Source organism: Cynocephalus volans, chromosome X, assembly GCF_027409185.1.
Source record: "Cynocephalus volans isolate mCynVol1 chromosome X, mCynVol1.pri, whole genome shotgun sequence".
NCBI classification, from domain to species: Eukaryota; Metazoa; Chordata; class Mammalia; order Dermoptera; family Cynocephalidae; genus Cynocephalus; species Cynocephalus volans.
Genome location: NC_084478.1, coordinates 143,748,653 through 143,766,161, shown reverse-complemented (window position 1 = coordinate 143,766,161; position 17,509 = coordinate 143,748,653). Strand labels below are relative to the sequence as shown.

At 45.4% G+C, this 17,509-nt stretch overlaps 1 protein-coding gene across 2 annotated transcripts in view; it reads right to left on the bottom strand.

Moving 5' to 3' along the window:
• Positions 1-2,878: 2,878 nt before the first annotated feature.
• ARHGAP36 (Rho GTPase activating protein 36) overlaps positions 2,879-17,509 on the bottom strand; it is a 31,379-nt gene continuing 16,748 nt past the window's right edge. The window contains exons 2-12 of one of the 2 annotated variants that reach the window (XM_063083521.1): positions 11,074-11,232; positions 9,732-9,797; positions 8,989-9,224; positions 8,519-8,711; positions 8,237-8,292; positions 7,823-7,973; positions 7,162-7,310; positions 6,807-6,983; positions 6,470-6,567; positions 6,243-6,349; positions 2,879-4,149 (exon numbers count right to left, since the gene is read on the bottom strand). In XM_063083521.1, the coding sequence (XP_062939591.1) occupies positions 3,992-4,149; positions 6,243-6,349; positions 6,470-6,567; positions 6,807-6,983; positions 7,162-7,310; positions 7,823-7,973; positions 8,237-8,292; positions 8,519-8,711; positions 8,989-9,224; positions 9,732-9,797; positions 11,074-11,232 (1,550 nt within the window). In that variant the 3' untranslated portion in view covers positions 2,879-3,991. Of the gene's footprint in view, positions 4,150-6,242; positions 6,350-6,469; positions 6,568-6,806; positions 6,984-7,161; positions 7,311-7,822; positions 7,974-8,236; positions 8,293-8,518; positions 8,712-8,988; positions 9,225-9,731; positions 9,798-11,073; positions 11,327-17,509 lie in introns of those variants that run through there. The other variant, XM_063083520.1, reaches the window with a different exon arrangement.

Sequence of the window (17,509 nt, the reverse complement as noted above, 5' to 3'; positions counted from 1 at the left end):
GAATAACTTGAGGTAAGAAAAGTTGTAGGGAGAAAGGGATTTAAGATTCAGGCAAGTGAACTGTCAATAGTACAAACAAGGTTTTAGGGGAGATGGGAAGGGGGGAGATAGAGGAGAGACAGAGCAAAAGCAGAGGAACTAGAATAGGAACTTCAAAGACTGAAGGAACTTCTAAGACTGAAGGAGTGCTACGCAATATGAAGTGAGAGCTAGTGAAGCCAAAGAGACATTTGTCGGTATAGGGCAAGTAGTCGAAGTGGGCATCAATTTCCCTTAGAAAGTAAGTCTAAGCCATTGTATGGGGTGGGGTGCGGGTAAAGTAGAAGAAGCTGTCACTTGAGGGGAGTGATGAAGAAACTAGGGATACAAATGAGAAGAGAAAGGAATAAAGGCATGGCCTGGGGCATGTGAAAGGGCTGCTGAGTGGCCTGAGGACCCAGCTGAGGCTGGAAACTCTGACTGTTAGAGGCACCAATATTTGGGGTGCCGCTCCTTTCTCCCACAGTGGTCATTATGGGATCAGAATAATCAGATGTTTGGAAGGACCCAAAGCTGAAACTAAATAGTGCAAACATGGTATTTGGAGAGCAAGATGCAGTCAGTGCTAAATAAATGTACCCCAAGTTCATGGCTGGGTAAGGAAAGAAGTGAAGAGAAAAGGAAAGGCTTGAGGCACTGGACGCCTCAGTGAGGCCAAAGAGCACGTGATGTGGGACCCCACTATTGCTAGGAAATTTTGATGTCAGTGGGATGTTGGAGTTTAGTCTATTAGAGGTAAAGCCATGCCCAGTGATGCCAAGTGACTGGGGGTGGTTGAGATGCTAAGAAGTTAAAGGTCAGAGAGGTGTGAGGTCAGGGTGCTTGGGATGGGTCTTCCATGTGGATATTGGTGAGGTCACTCGGGATGAGGAAAAGACTTAGCGTGTCAAGAAAGCTTGTGAACTGGTCCTTAGAGTACAGGGAATAGTGAGGATAATGCCCACATCTACACACACTCACTCTCAGCTCCAGTCTCTTGGTTAGTAGTCAGCACTGGGAAGGAATATAAGATCAGAAGAAAACCCGGGTTCAGGAAAGGCCAGAAGGTGAAAGGAATGTTTTGAAACAATCTACTTTCCTGTTTGCTATCTGGTTTATTTTTTGGTGTTTAAGCTGAGTGGGAAAAGTGCAGGTAAACTCTTTGTGATACACATTTTGCTATTTTGATTTCACAAAGTACTAAATTACGGTCTGAATCTCACCCCCAGACCTCTGACCTCAGGTAAGTCCTTTCCCAGTCTGAGCCCTAGTATGACCATTCATATAACAAAAGGGTTGGGATGGTTGAGCTTTACGTTATTATCTGTCTCTAATATCTGTAGGCCCCATATAAAACTACTGGGGTCTGCCTGAAATATCATAGTTGTTGTCTAACAGCTTGTCCTATCTGGAGAGGAAGGACCTATAAGGAAGAAACCGGAAGCTTGCATGTTTAAAGTGCAAACCCCAATCCAAAAAAATTACTGTAGACATCACAATGCATCTGTGTGTCAGAGGCAGAATCACAGATGGGTGGGCCAGTATAATCTAGTATTTAAACAATCCAACTTCGGAGACTGGCTGTTTTTCCACTAACCAGCTATGTAATTTGGGCAGGTTATTTAGCCTCTCTGTATCTCCCTTTCCTCAAAAATAAAATGAGGAGGACAGTAGCATGTATCTCATAGGGTTATTGTAAATATTAAATTAAATGATGCATGTAATGCCTTTAACACAGTGCCAGACATTTTGGCAGAACTCAATATGTGTTCACTATCATTATAATTATTATAATAAAAAGTTATAATTACAGGAGGGGCCCAATGTTACATATCTGTTGTCAAGAAAACATCTGAAACCAAAGTGTGTAAAAATAACACACAACATTCCACTTTCTGGGGCCCTGTGCCTAACATGGGAAGTTTCCAAGTATGTCATGAAGCCATAAGCTTTCAAGAAAAGTTGGAGGTCCCATCAATCAAACAGCAGCACGTTCTTCCTCTTTCCCTTGGAAATTATATGTCTCCCTTGGAAGTTATACGTCTCCAGATGTTTCTAAGTTTTCATTTTTCATCAATTCAGGGAGAATTTCTCAGTTGAGAACATGAGTGACTCCCCCCTTTATCCTCATCCCTTCCTCCTTATAGGCCCTCCTCTTAAGCTTTATTTCCCCTACTTCTCCTTCATCCCTCGTTAGCCATTTATTCTGCTTTAATCCTTCCATCCTCTTTATTTCATTATAGCCCTCCGCCTTTATTCCATGTCACTCCCCTATGCTCCACTATACTCCCTCCCCTTTATCCCACAAACTTTTATCTCACATCACCCCCCTCCCCTTTACCCTACATCACCCCACTCCCCTTTACCCTACATCACCCCTCCCTTTTAGTGCAGGTCACTCCATCCCCTCTATTCCACATCATCCCCTTCCTCTTATTTCCACATCACTCCTCCCCTTATCTCACATCACCCCTCCCCTTTATCTTATTTCACTCCTACCCTTCTAACCCACACCACTCAATCTCCTTTATTCCACATCACCCCTTCCCCTTATTCCACATCACCCTCTTCCCTTCATTCCATGTCATTTCCTCCCCTTTTATCCACCCCATCCCCCTTATTTCATGTCTCCCCCTACCCTTTATCCCATGTCATCCCCTCCTCTTTATTCCACATCACCCTTTTCCAATTATCCCATTCCTTTCCCTTCCCTTTTACCCCTCCTCTCTCCTTTATCCCATATCACCCCTCTATATTTTTCTTTCCCACCTTTTCCCCTTCAGCTCTTTAGTTAGAGCTTCCCAACTCACTCCCGAAATTTAAAAAAGAAAAAAAAAAAACACACAGTAAACCATGAACATGCTGCTGTCACAATACAGATGTTTATTAATGATTAAACGCCAGAGAAGTTTTAACAATCACAAATCTTCGAGCTCTGCGGTTGTTACCCATTTTATGATCAATTTCTATCCCTCAATACAATACATTCTCCATTCTATGGACCTTAGCAGTTGTTACCCATCAATATCAGCTATAATTTTGGATGTCATACATAACCCATATCTGTGTGTTTGTCATCAGAGCATGTCCCGCAAATTTGTAAGTCCTGCATAGAGGAACTACAGAGATGATAGATAAGAGCATTTGTAATTAGGTGACTTAAACTACTTGGAACTATGTTTCCATACCTAACTAGCTGTTTTGCTGACAACAACGTGTGAATGCCAGCTGTCTTTAAAACAGATCCAGGTAATAAAATCTAATTATTTTTTCTAACTTTTGGCCCCAGAAAAACTAGTTAAACTGAGGTTTCCCTGTTGGCGTGACCTGAGCAAAACTGCACAGAATTTTGGGAGCGGCTGTTTGACGAGCCATTGGTCTAAATAATTTGGTGGTGGGGTGGGGGTGGGGCAGGGGATCCTGAGGTGGTGGGATTGCTGCTGCGGGGACATGGCTATGAGTTGGTGTGACATGATTTAGCGTTAATTGTTTGTCAGCTGTCAGTAGGCTGACCTAACGTTCTAGCATGCCTCTTGAGGGCCTTTCCAATTGAGCTCTTGGGAGGAGGGTAGGAAAGTCAGGAAAAACATGCAATTCCCTTTGGGGGAGGGAAAGCACCTCGAGATTTGTGAGCTTCTCTGGGGCAGGTGTTTACCACAAATGTCACATCGATTAAAGGGAGGGCTGTAGTGAGAGAAAGCCAGGATCAGGGGTAAAAGAGAAAGGCAAGGTAGCACCAGGGAGCCTGGGCTGACACAGAAACATCTCTGCTTTTGCCAGCTGAAGATACCAAGCATCCCCAGTGAAGGGGCTGGCAGTGTGTTTGGGATTCCCATCCTGACCCGAGCATCAGGTGGAACTCCTCCTCACCCTCAGATCTTTACCTTCAAAACTCTCCTTAATGTTTCCTGTGACATCTCAGGTCTACCCCCACCCTTTTCCCCTGTCCGGCACCTTAAAGAAGGAAAAACATCTAAGGAAAGAAGTAGCCGATGCCAGTTTTGGCCTCCTTCTCCCGGGGCACACGGAGCAATGGGCGGTCTTGCTCCGGAAATGGGGGGTTACCCGCTCCTTCCTCATCGTCATGGGAACGGGCAGTGCCGGGAGGCACAGCTGGCTCCTCAGAGGAACCTGGAAAATAGTAACAATGTTAACTCCTGACGTTTCTAGACTTCATACTTTGCACAGCACCCAAGGCACTAAGACCGAATTCTGAGTTGCAAATACAGTATGAGGCAAGAAGTTAGGGAAGAAAATGATTATCCCTATTTAAAATGTATGAAAATTGCGGCCTAACAATAGAACACAGATCTCTAAATCTAGGGCCACTGTGGAAGCTGGGGGGTGAGAGCTGGGTTCGGGAACAGAAAGAGTGAGACAGACACACTGTGCTCAGAGCAAATGGACAATACCATCAGGAAGACGGGGAAGAGGGCGACCTCCTAACAACCACCACCACCCTACAAGCAGCTTGACTAATTTTACTAAGCAAATGAGTAACAAAGCTGGAGCTGGAAGCTTACAGCACTGCATGGAGGGGGAAAAGCAGCTGTCACTCTTCAGTGACTCTGGGGAGGACTTGTAGTCCATAACTTGACCAGGCTGAGACTTGTTTTTAAGGAGAGTGGTATCTACAGGAAATGCAACACCTGCATCTTCTTTATGGAACCGGATTGTCTTTGGATTGTGAACTTCTTTAGGATCGAGACATTTAGGCACTGGGATTTCTTCCACATTCATGACTTCTTCAAGATTGACAGCCAGGTCTTGCAGAGGGTCTGGAATTGTATTAAGAATGGAGACATCTTCAGTCTCTGGAGCCACAGTGCTAACTTCATCTTCTTCAAAAGCATCGGCTTGGTATTTCTGAGAATCTGGAATTTCATTGTAGATTTGGGCATCTTCAGGCTCTGGGGTCACACTGAGAACTGAGTCTTCTTCAAGACTGAGGTTTCCTTCAGAGTTTTGGTTACCACTGACATCAGAGACTTCTCCATGTTCTGGAATTTCTTCATCATCTGAGGCTTCTTCATTGTTTGGGACTCCACTCACATCTGAGGTTTCTTCCTGGTGGTCTTGAATTTCATCAGAATCAGAGACATCCTCAGGGCCTGTGACTACATGGAGAGCTGGGACCTCTTCAGGGTTGGGATCTTCTTCAGAGCCCACAATTCCATTGACCTCTGGAGCTTCTTCATGATCTGGGATTTCTTCAGCATCTGAGGCTTCTTCATCATTTGGGACTCCATCAAAAGCTGGAATCTCTTCGAGATTGGGATCTTCTTCAGAGTCTGAGAGTCCATTAACCTCTGGGGATTCGTCATGATTTGGGATTTCGTGTCCACCAGAGGCTTCTTCAGGGCTTGGGACCACATGAAGAGCTGGGACTTCTTCAAAATCAAGGTCTTCTTCAGAGTCTGAAATCCCATTGACCTCTGGGGCTTCTTCATGGTCTGGGATTTCTTCAGCATTTGAGGCTTCATCATTTGGGACTCCGTCAACAGCTGGGACCTCTTCATGACTGGGGTCTTCTTCAGAATTTTGAGTTTCATCATTACCTGAGGCATCTGCATGGTCTGGAATTTCATTGGTGTCTGGGGCTTCCTCATTTTCTGGGATTTCATCAGTATCTGAGGCTTCTTCATTGTTCAGCATTACATCAAGATAGGGAACTTCTGCGAGGTCAAGATTTTGGTGGTCTTCAAATTCTGGTCCTTCTTCAAGGTCATGACTCAGGTTTTCTTCAGGGTTCAGGACTTCTTGCACATCTGGGGCTCCTTCAGGGTCTGGGACCATATCAAAATATGGTATTTCTTCAAAGTCTGGGATCTCAATAAGTTCTGGAATTTCATCATCAGGGTCTAGAATATCTTCAAGGGGAGGAAGATCATCAAAATTCAGGGTATCATCATCTTCCTCATCATCGTCTTCATCATCATCTTCTTCATCAAGCTCTGGTATGCCTTCAAGATGTGGGCCTTGAATCTCAAGGTCATTTGGGATCTCAAGACCTTGAACTTCCCCAAAGACTACTCCTTGATAGAGATATTCAAATACTAGCTGTTCATTGACTGACACATCTTCCTCAGAGGACTCATCTTCCTCAAGGGACTCATCTTCAGCAAGGACCTGGCCTTCAGGAAGGGCCTGACCCTCAGCAAGGGACTGACCTTCAGCAAGGGCCTGACCTTCAGCAAGGGCCTGACCTCCAGCAGGGAACTGACCTTCATCAAAGGGCTTGCTTTGAGCAAGGACAGCAGCCCGGGCTTCAGCAGAGGTTTCCACTGGATCAGAAAGTAAAGCATCCTCTTCCATCTTTATGCGTGCACTCCTAAATGGGAAGGAATTTGAAAAAGTAAGTCAGTTTGTAACATAAAGATGGTCTGGAGTTGGAAGCCCCCATAGGAGAATGTGCTTCAGGCTAAGCATAAACAAACAAAAAAACACTCACTGGATCTTCCTCAGATTCCTGCGTCTGATAAAATCAAGGGCTTCAGGACTGGATTTCCACACACGCTTAGCAACCTGCCTCTGAATATGGGGAGGCACCTGAGGGTAAAATCAGCAATGTTAGCCTTTATTACAAAGCACCTTTTCATTTATACTCATCTCTACCAGGTACCTAGAACTGAAGGCACCACCACCAGCTAACGTGACAGGAATTTCTAGATTAGGAGATTTTGTAGCTGCCTGCTTTGGCTACCCTCAAGGATGCACATACAGTTCTCCCCTGCCTTGTGAACAGGAGAGGGATGTGTGAAATAAGTGCATCCAAACCTTCTACCTACCTGGAAGAGAACATCCCAGTTATCAATCATGGCACGAACCACATTGACAGAAGCAACATAGTGGTCAATCCCCAGCTTGGTTTTCCTGGACTCTCTTTTGCCAAACCTTCCCTTCTTCAGGAGAGCAGATCCAAACACCAATGCCAAATTGGTGGAAGTCATACGGTTGCCTGGAACCTAGGCAATGGGAAGCAGAAAGTATTGACCCTGAGGTTGTAATTGGAAGTTGTGCAAATAGATGTCTCCTTTTATTCTAGTTTCTCTCTCCTTCCCCTCTCCATCCTCCCCTTCACTCATAAACCCCCACACACGTACCCTACTACAGTTTTCACTACCCTTTCCCAAGCCTTTTTACCAACTGCCCATCAATGCCAATGGAGTCCTCGCAGTTCTCAGTGATTTTATGCAGGGCCTTCAGCAGACGCTCTAGGGTGTCACTGTGGCAGGGTGGCAGTAGGTAGACCAGCAACTGCAGGGCAGAAAGCTGATCCTGGGGCTTCAGAGCTAGAGGAAGGAAAACAGGGGCTGGTTCAGGTGACTAGCCTTAGCAGCACCCTGACACCAAGAAAGATGAGATTTGCTTGAAAATCACTGACAGCTATGGAGAAAGTACACAAGCAACTTGTTTCTTTGCTCATTTCTGAAACATTTAAGCTCAGAAGCTCTGAAAGTGAAAAGTGTTCCCATCAAAATCAGACCTTCTTTACAGAACCTGGTCATTCTTTGCCCTGAGGGCACACACATCTTCAAGAAGCTGTGGAGAAATTTCCAAGCAACAGACTTAAATGGAACATTCAGAGATACAAAGAAAGTAACATGGAGAAGTTTTTATTAAAATTTTTATTTTTAATTGGCAAATAATAATTTTATATATTGTGGAGAGGTCTTCTTTCATCTTCTGATGTTCATTATGCCTTAGTTCCTTGGGATCCTGCAGCTTGACTTCTGTCCCTAGACCCCCTAGACCCCTGTAATATTTCCTTTCCTTGCCCAAGAAGGAAGGGCAGAAGACTCACTTGCTGTCAGGAGGAAGGACATGTACAGATCATCTGGCAGCAAAGAGTCCTTCATGTCACGGAAAAACTCCTTGAGGAGTGCAGCCACATCATGCACATTCTGACTGTCATCCAGCACTACATCCAGACCTTTATCAAATTCTTCACGGAGCTAGAAAAAGGAAGAGAAGACACGGACTGTCTGCCCTGCCCACAATAGGCTCCTTCTGGATCATTCTTTCAGTAAGTCCCAGGCTTCAGTGGTGGTAGCTGGAAATGTGGTGTGCCTGGGGGACTAGAAAGAAGACTTTGCTCCCCCCAACAGCTATGATACCACCCTCAGATATGACACCACCCTCAGGTCTATGGAGGAGCCCCCACCTCCACCTGCTTTTCCTCACCCAAGAAACAAACATGTAAACATAGCTGATTTACCTTACGCACTCTCTGTACAGAGTATTCAAGGGTGAAAATCCCCACTGTGCTTAAGCCTGAAAGAAAAGACAAGGAGATGCTAAACATCTCTGACCCCCTTCCTGCCACCCCACGTGGCATTTCCCTTCTCCTCCCTTGCTTCATCCCGACCTCCACTGGTGTCAGGGGAATGTCATCCAAGCCCTTCATTCCATGTCCTCTTTTCTTTCCCCATTTCTAGAACATCCCCACTTTTCCTTTAATTGCCTCCTTCCTTGATTTAACCATTTGCTGCTTCCTTACCATGTGTTTCAATGAATTTGCAGCAAGCCTCAACAACCTGGGGGATTTGTTTAGCAATCGGATTGAGGCTCATCTTCCTTTTGGATCCCAGAAGTCGCTGGCCAATTGGAAAGGATACTTTGGTCAGTTGCAGGGTCTGCAGCAGCAGGGCCCCGTCTTCCAGCTCAGCCAGGCTATCCACAGACACTGCCCCCTGCGGAGAAACCCAGACTACATTAAAAGATGGTGGAAGGAGGGTGATTTAGGACATTCCTGAACACTGCGTGATTCTCAGAAGGAGATACATTCTCTCTGTGGCAAGTCAAGCACACCACTCCAACATGTCCTGTTCAGCTACTCCCCACCCCCCCACCCCCCGCCCGCTCCCCACCCCACCCCCACATGAAGACAAAGGCTTTGACCCTCACGCCCCACATTCCTGCATACATCAGGAAGGGCTCCTGGCTGGAACTTAAGAGGGTTTAACTCACTCGACGCCCACGGCGAGTGAACTCCCGGGGCAAGGAGGGCTCATTCCGCCTGCGACTGAAAAAGCGCCTGATGCGGCCAAACATCCTCTGCACCACGTTTCCCCGACGACGGCCCGCAGCCTGACCGGTGGCTTCCTCAATCTGCATCTCGGCTGTCAGTTCAAGTTGCTTGCGGCGGGTAAACTCATTCACCAGCACCTCTTCCAGACGAACGCCAAACGTCTTGAGTGATTCGGCTGGGGAGCCAAGGAGAGAAAGAAAGAGAAACGTCAAAGCACCGCAGTGCTTACATCAAGAGGAACTGCAGGGACTGTAGCAGTCCTCCAAGCAACCGCTCGTAGCCAACCCCACCCCTCCAGACCCGCAGCGCCCCTCCCTGGGAGCGAGCCCAAAAGACCCTACAGTGGTTTTAAGAAAGGATTCAGCTCCACTGTACCTCGACGGGGCCCAAGGTCCCTGCCTTAAGTCCTACCAGGGGGTGACCACCTCGAAGCAATAAGGGCTATTTCTTCAGGTCGATCTGTTGGGTGGGTCTACGGGGAAGGCTTAGGCAGGTCTGAGAGGACCGCCCCACGCGCCTGCAGCTATTGCGCCATTTCCGGATATCACCCCCTATGGAGTTTCTGGGAGAGGTGGGGGGTGTCTGGGGGGGGGGCACCGCCCAGTCTCCAGTAACCAGAGGCACACCACAGAGGGGTGCAGCATTGTATTCTTTTCCTAAAGCGAACACAAGAGCCCCTCACCCCTCTCTTGTCCTCTCAGAATCGGAAACCACTCCTCCAAGGTGTCGGGACGGTCAGTAGGTAGAGCTACGGGAAGAGAAAAAGAAAAGATACGCACAATCACACACAAATAGGACTTGGTTAGTGACAAAAATATCGCGATGCATTGATCTGCAGCAGGGGGAGGGGTGTTGGGGGCGGGGAACTCCGTCCAGCGCGCCAAAAGTGCTTGGCTTACTCTCAGCCTCAGTTTCCCCCCTGACAACAGGACCAATCCTATCTAACCCACACGAGACTCCAAGAATTTAACCAAACCAGACGATCTAAAACGCTACGCGCTCACTGCGCATCTTGCTACGCACCGGTAGTCGCTCAACACAACACTTAAAACATCAATCCAGGGGCTCCGAGGCGCCTGGATCCTCCAACAGGCGAGGGGAGGGGCTGTTCCCACAGCGCCACCGCGGGCGGGGGTCGCCGAGTTACCGCGGGCGCGCACGCTTCCGGGTTGCCGTCGGCTCCTCGCGCTGCGGCGGGCGGGAGAAGCGGCGACACCTGGCAGTCCCCGCGCTCCGAACTCGGCAGCAACGGTTGCCTGCGGGGTCTCCTCGCCCCTCGCTTCGCTCCGTTCAGGCTGCGGCCGCCGGTGCACGCCCAGCGAACCCGCCTGCCTCCGCACTTTCCGATCCTGCTGGGGTGCCCCTCGGCCCGCACGATCCCCTACCACCTCCCCTTGGCTCGGCGGCCAGATCCGCGCCCGTACCCCTGAGATCCCCCGGGGCGCTCGAACCCCCGTCCCGTGCCGCGTCCCGCTCGCTCCCCCGCAGCCGGCTGAGGTGCGCAGCGCTCACAGCGCATCTGCCGCCGCCGCCCCCCGCGCCCGCACCGCCCTCTCGCTCTTCGCCCGGCTGGGCGCGTCTCTCTCTCTCTCTCTCTCTCTCTCTCTCACGGTCTCTGTAACTCTCTCAAATCTCTGTCTCTCAACCGCGCAGTCTCTGTCTGTCCCAGTCCCCTCTCAGAGCGTCTCTCTGCACCTCCGTTTCGCTCTGCCTGACTTTCACACCGCACCTGGTACGTGTCTCTTCACCTGTCCTCTGCCCACCTGTCTGTCCCTGACATCCGCCTGTCTTAGTGCTCCTCAACCCCCAGACTTCGACCCAACTCAACTCATCTTTACCTCTTTCGTAATTCAACAAACAGCCTTCAACTCTGGCTGCTTCAGTTCTCGAGGGTCCAAGAGAACGGACCAGGTCCGAGATCAGGCGTGACCCCTCCTACCCTCCTGGACCCCCCTTTGTGCTATCCCGCCCGGAGGGTCCACTCACCCGAAGGTGAGGATGCCACGTTCCGGGGTATAACTCACCTCTGTTAGGTTTGAATTCAGAGAGGAAATGCCTGGCCACGAGTTCCTGGTAAGCAGTCTCTTGCAGCTTCAGACGCTCCAGCTCGGAGAGGCTGTGTATCGATACCATCTTCGTCCTGCGGTCCGGGTTGTGTCCTGGGGCTCCTCCCAGGACGCTCACTAAAAAAATGAAGGCGGACAACAATAGCAAAGGGGGCATGATTCTGGGGCACAGTGTCCTTGCTGCCTTCGGAAAAGGAATGCAGCCACCCATTCTGGAATCGGATGGTTATCAAGACTGCATCATCCAATTGTCACTGGACCTGGTGGAGGGAACTATGGCGGGGGGGGAGGGGTAGAAGGGGAGGGAAAACTGGGAGGCGGCTTCACCCTCAAGCAGAGCTGCGTCTGGTTGCTTATTTTAAAAAAAAAAAAAAAAATCGACTTAAAAAAAAATCAGCCCTGAACAGATAGTCCAGAAAAGAGAAAACTTAATTAGCACACACACACACACACACAAAAAAAAGAAAAAAAGTAATAAAAAAAAGATTAAAAAAACCCCAAAACCTAATCAACCTTACAATTTTTAAAAGTATTTTGAGACAATATAAGACAGTATTTTCCATTAATTAATTAGAACACTGATAGAGTTGTTTTTTCTTTTCTTTTCTTTCTTTTTTTTTTTTTTTTTTCATGAAGATACTCAGTGCTGTCCAGGTTGAATAAAAAAGGGACTTCAACTAGGTTAGGAGCACTGTAAATTTATACTCTTCAAGAAAACAAACTGGACACATGGGTCTGGTGCCAAAAATCATCCCCAGGCCCTTTGACCCAGTGATTCCCCTTCTAGGAATCTATCCTAATGAAATCTTCCTACAGACAGGAACAACCATATGCACATGAGCCATAAAAGTAAAAATTTAAGGGAAAAAAAGCTAGCCTAGCAATGAGACTAGTTATATAAATTATGTAATGACCACAGTATGGAAAATTATGCAGTCATTAAAGTGATGTTTACGAAGAGCTTTTTAACAACAAATACAAAATACATAGTTGTGTTAATTATTATTACAACTATGTGAAGAAAAACATGCATAAAAATAAGTCTGAAGGAAATTCACCCACATACTAACAGCATCTGTATTAAGTGACGGGATTTTGTTTGCCTTTTGTCTTTTCTCTATTTACCAAAATTGTACAACTTGATTATATCACTTTTTCATGAAAAAAATCAATTTATACCAAAACAAGCAATCATTCCTAGACCACTTCTAGTGAGACTCTCTATAGAGAACTGGTGATCTGAGTAAAGTTTGTCTCAATGTAATGGCAAACCTGTTTTAGATGTGCCCTCTCCATGGTGCCCACTACCTCATACTGCTCCCAGGCTGTACAGCATCCCCCAGTCGGGATCTTCCTGCACCCCACACAGCTTCCTTTCCTGCACATCCTCTATCACTCATTTGTTCTTTCATTCATTCATTAAAAGAAAGTAAGAAACCTGAATTAATTACCCACTTTGTGCCACACACTGAAGATTGCAAGGATGAGCAAGGTAATACTACTCCTCTTATAAAAGATTTCACAGGACAGTGAGGGAGATACACAGGTTAGCAACAATTTACAAAACCTTGTGAGAAGTCAGTCGGCCAAGACATAAACAAAGTACTGTGAGAGCAGAATGGAGAAAACATCTAAGTCTGCCTGGAGACAGGGAGGGGGGAGCGTCCAGAGAAACAGAGAACAGCTTGTGCAAAGGCAAAGAGATGGGACAGAGGTCGTCATATTCTTATAGCTGTATAAAGGGATAGGAAGGAGATAAATCTGGATAGGCAGGGATGAGATCATGAATGGCCCTGTAAGCTGTGTTAAGGAGTTGGACTTTCTCCTGAAGGCAATAGAGAACTACTGCAGGGTTTTAGGCAGGAAGTGAAGAGTCAAAGTTGCACCTTGGAAAAATCACAGAGAGCCATGAAAAGCTTGATTTGGGTAGAGAGCCTGAAGTAGGTAAATCAACCGAGAGACAAGGAATGCTGACACAAGTCAGTGTCACTGAGGCTAAAGCAGGGGATGGATTTTATGGGTAGAATTGAAAGGACTTAAGGGGAATTTTTAATTGTAATGGAAAGGAAAGAATTTAGAATAGCTCCCAAGTTTGTGGTTTGGGTGAATGTGTGTATGCTGGTTCCTGATAGAGAACGCAATTCAAGACATGGGAAATTAAATCTTTTGACAAGAAGGAAAGTGGTCACATGCCATTTTTCAGAGCTTCCCTTTCCCATAGAGTTTTACAATAATAGTCTATATATTATTTGGGGGAGTTTAAATTTCAAAGAGCAGGTAATGTGGCTTTGACACAGAATAGGTAGGTAAGGGTTTTATCATGCCGTCATCTAAATAAATGAGCTAGCCTCTGTCCAAAAAAAAAAGAAAAAGAAAAGAAAAGAAAATACACACACACATACACGCACACACACACAGCAACAACAACACTTTGAATTTTGTCACCAAAATCCTCTTTTGCCCACTTTTCTTAGTGGCCAAAGTCACAGATGTCACAAATCTCTCCAAATAACTGAGGTACAGTACAGCAAAGAATGGTCTTTCCATGGCTTTTAAACTAAACTGAGAGGAAAATCCCTAGCATGTATTTTAAAGCTTCAACTGCAAAACACCAAAACCCAAGTAACACCCAAGACCAACCACCAAACTGCAACCACGAAGTAACCATTGTAACCAAAGGCACATGCATCTAACCACAGTCCCAGGCTATGCTTCTAGAAACCCCCAGTTTGGGGAAGCAGGTCCAGAGCCTGTTAGTGGAGGGTCTCATCCTGACACACACAGGCTAGCTCTGGCTTAATTTTCTAACATCATTCCCCCTCTCCCCTTGCCCCAACCCAGATATTTTTGTACCTGTCTTGGAGTTTCAGCTATTTCTTCTTACTGAGGCTTACCAGATCTGGTGATCCAAAGAGCAGAGCTAGTTCTTCCACCCAAAAACAGGATGAAAATCAATGCTTCCTGTCCCCCCAAAATGAGCTAAGAACAAACAGTAGAGCCCCAAATCAGCACCAGCTCAAAAAGGAGAGAGACAGAGAGAGAGAGAGAAGCCTTTGAGAGATGAGTCAGCCTAGATGCTTACAATTCCAAAGGAAATCAAAGGCCTTAGAATAAACCGTTTGTCATTGCCTCCCTGCTCGAACATACAGAGCTAAACTTAAGAGCAGTCATATGCTGCAGTTCTACCAGAAAATTGACACTGTCTCACTTACCTTCTATCCTCTCAAGGCACCAGTAGGATCTAAGACAGAAGCAGAGTTAGGAAGACCAGTGTGCCCAGACAAGAAGCTGATGGGTAGGGTGGGAGGGGGATAAGTAGGCAGGCTTTAGCACTACGACAGAGGTACTTATAACAGGTTTTTGAGATTCAAGTACTCATCTTCAGGCCTGACTTCCCAAGCTGAACACAAAAGGAAGCCCCCCACAGGGAATGAGGCTCCAGGGGACCTCTCTTGCTCCAAAGTGTCTTTCTCTTTCCCCTTCGGCATGCCATGGCACTAGCCTGAAGTGACCATGAGATCAAAAAGATACTCAGAAAGGAAGATAAAAGCAAACTGGTGCAGTGTCAGTCTAGAATTCAAGACATTTGCAAAAACAATATCTTTAGAAAAATATCTCTACTGGGCACTGGAGTTAAAGCTATATAGAACTATGTTCCAAGCCAAGCTTTATGATTTCTTAGCTGTGTAACCTTAGGAAAGTCAGTTGAATTCTCTGAGCCTCAGTGCCCTCCTCTGTAAAATGGGGATATGACACAGAACCTATTTCAACAGTTTGTATGAGGGGTGAATAAATAATGTACGTGTGATATTTAGCTTTGGTTTTGGTTCTTTACAGAGGGCCTGAGTTACCAGAAAACATCAGGCTTCAAAAGTAATTACATAAAATTAGAATTTGTGTCAATGCATTGAAGGACCATTCTGTTCAACCTCTACTAAATTTGAATTAAATTAACATAAGTAAAGAGATCTTGGGAGACTACTGGGAACAGTTTTCTTCTTCATTTTCCAATTTCATCAAGGTCAAATATTTTTTAAAAAATCATCTTATAAAATTTAGGAAAACTAACTGCACAGGTCAATATTTCAAATGTTATTATACAAATTAGTAAAATGCCTGTATGTCCCCAAATTTCTCTTTCCAACCATCCAATTTTACATTGTCACTAGCAAAAGAATGTATAATTTCATTTGGATCAGTAATGGGGCTAGGATATTAGTAGATACCAAGTGGGAGAATCTGAACAAAGAGCACAGAGACTCCCAAATCAAGTCTCCAGCAATACAAAAAGGGGGAACACACTTGGGTGGCATCAACATTGTTCCTCAGGAAATGCAAGGCACAGATGGGGAAACAAATTAACGTCAGAAAGGTCACCCATTTACACACTGTGAGGGCTTAAGTGCTTTCAGCTAGGCATAAATACACAGCCTTCACAATTTGGAGGGCTAATTTCCTCCATTGCCCTCATCAAAAAGTTAAGAATAGTGCAGTGCTCACTAGTAAACACCTATGAGAAAAAGAGCAGAAATTGCACTGACGTGGTTTGAATCCTTAAAAATTAGGCAGTTTATGGTAGAGCTCCTCAGAGTTTGGGAAATTGATAGTCAACAAGGCTGGGTGCCCAGAATAATGCTACATTATTCAAATGTCTACAGGCAGTGACAACGGATAAAGACACCTACATTAATAGATCACAACGTGGGAAAGAGATATGGTCCTCTAGATGAAAACATTTGGGCACCAATTTGGTCTGCTAACACATTTCCTCATTCATCCCTGAGCATTAATGAGTTACCCTTTAAGTTGTTATCCCATAACCTCCATTTCAGCAAAAGCTGTAGAGGCAGTGAACAAAATGGCTCATTTTATCCTGTGTGGTGGTGATGCCCTAAGATAATTAAATTTGGGGACAGTGTTCTTTAATACATGAAGTCAGCCCACCATGTCATAACAAAAGCTCATAAACTGGAGGTAGTACTGTTAAAATATATTGAGAAAAGCCCTGCCTTTAAAAAAAAAAAAAAAAAAAAAAAAACAGAGAGAGAGAGAGAGAGAATGTTTCAGGAACTATTTAGAATATTAGAATGGTTCAGAGATAGAAAAAACCTTAGCCAATATCTAGTCCAAAATTTCCATTCTACAGTTCAGAAAACTGAGGCTCAGAGAGGAACAGGGGTTTTCTGAGGGCCACCCAGTAATTTGACAGCAGAGCCTGGACAAGAACCCAGTTCTCATCAGGCTCAGGGCTCTTTCCACTGTCCCATCCACCTGCCCTTAATAGCTGCAAGATTCTGCATCACTAAATAATGAAATCAAAAGAATGCACATATAATCAAAGCCTGATTCCATAAGCCAGGGGAGGTCATATCCGAAGGCAGGCAGCCACCACAAATTACAACATCTTTGTAAAATAAGCACAGTCGTCATTCCACAGAACGTGGGATGCCCTTTTTAAATTTTATTGACTAAAGAAACAACTCAAGCTCAGGATGGTGAAAGGCAATCTTTATGCTATAAACATCCCAGAGGATAGTGTAAACAAGGCAACATGACATCAGATACAAGAAGATATAGATGTTCTCTCTGCTATGTGTCAGAGTGCATAATAGAGCTGGCATCACAAGCTGCGTCATGTATATTTTTTCCTTTTGATTGCTTCTATTAAGTTGCGGTGGAAGAAGTAAAAAATAAGATTTTCTATCAATAGGAGGTAAATTTTTTAAATGCCTAATTTGTCTTATGCTTTTCTCGTTCTCAAAAGCTTGCCATATGCCCATTATCTCCAAATCCTAGCACACAGTAGGTGTTCAATAAGTGTTTGTTGGGTTAATCACAGGATTATAAACTCTGGAGGTTTGAGAGAACATAAAGGTCTTATAATTAAAACAGCTATTCATGATTCATGAATAAATGAATCATGCCACTTTATTCTCACAACAACCCCTGGGAAGGAGGTAGGTTGGGGATTATTTTCCCCCATTTTACAGATAACAACAAACCAGGGCTGTAAAGAGGTTGTGACTTACTTAAAGTGGCACAAAAAATGCCATGGGGGAATATGATCTGGGAAGCAGGTATCCCTATCTATCCCCAGGTGTTGCCCTTCCCACCAAATCATGACATTTTTTGGTATACATCACCAACGTATGTTGCCAGGAATTGGGAAGGTCCAAATTAAGACTACCTTCTTTCCTAAGGAAGTGGTTGGATTTTTTGAAGTCTTATTTATACACATTGTTCTGTGCTATTCCTTAGGAAATGGGAATGAAGATAGATGGATATGGCTTTGAAAAAAACCATTATGAAAGGTGGAGGAGAGGAGTGGATAGAGGAGAAAGGCACCAAAGGCCCTATGTATTTATCCTACCATATCTCTCACTCCAGCCCAACC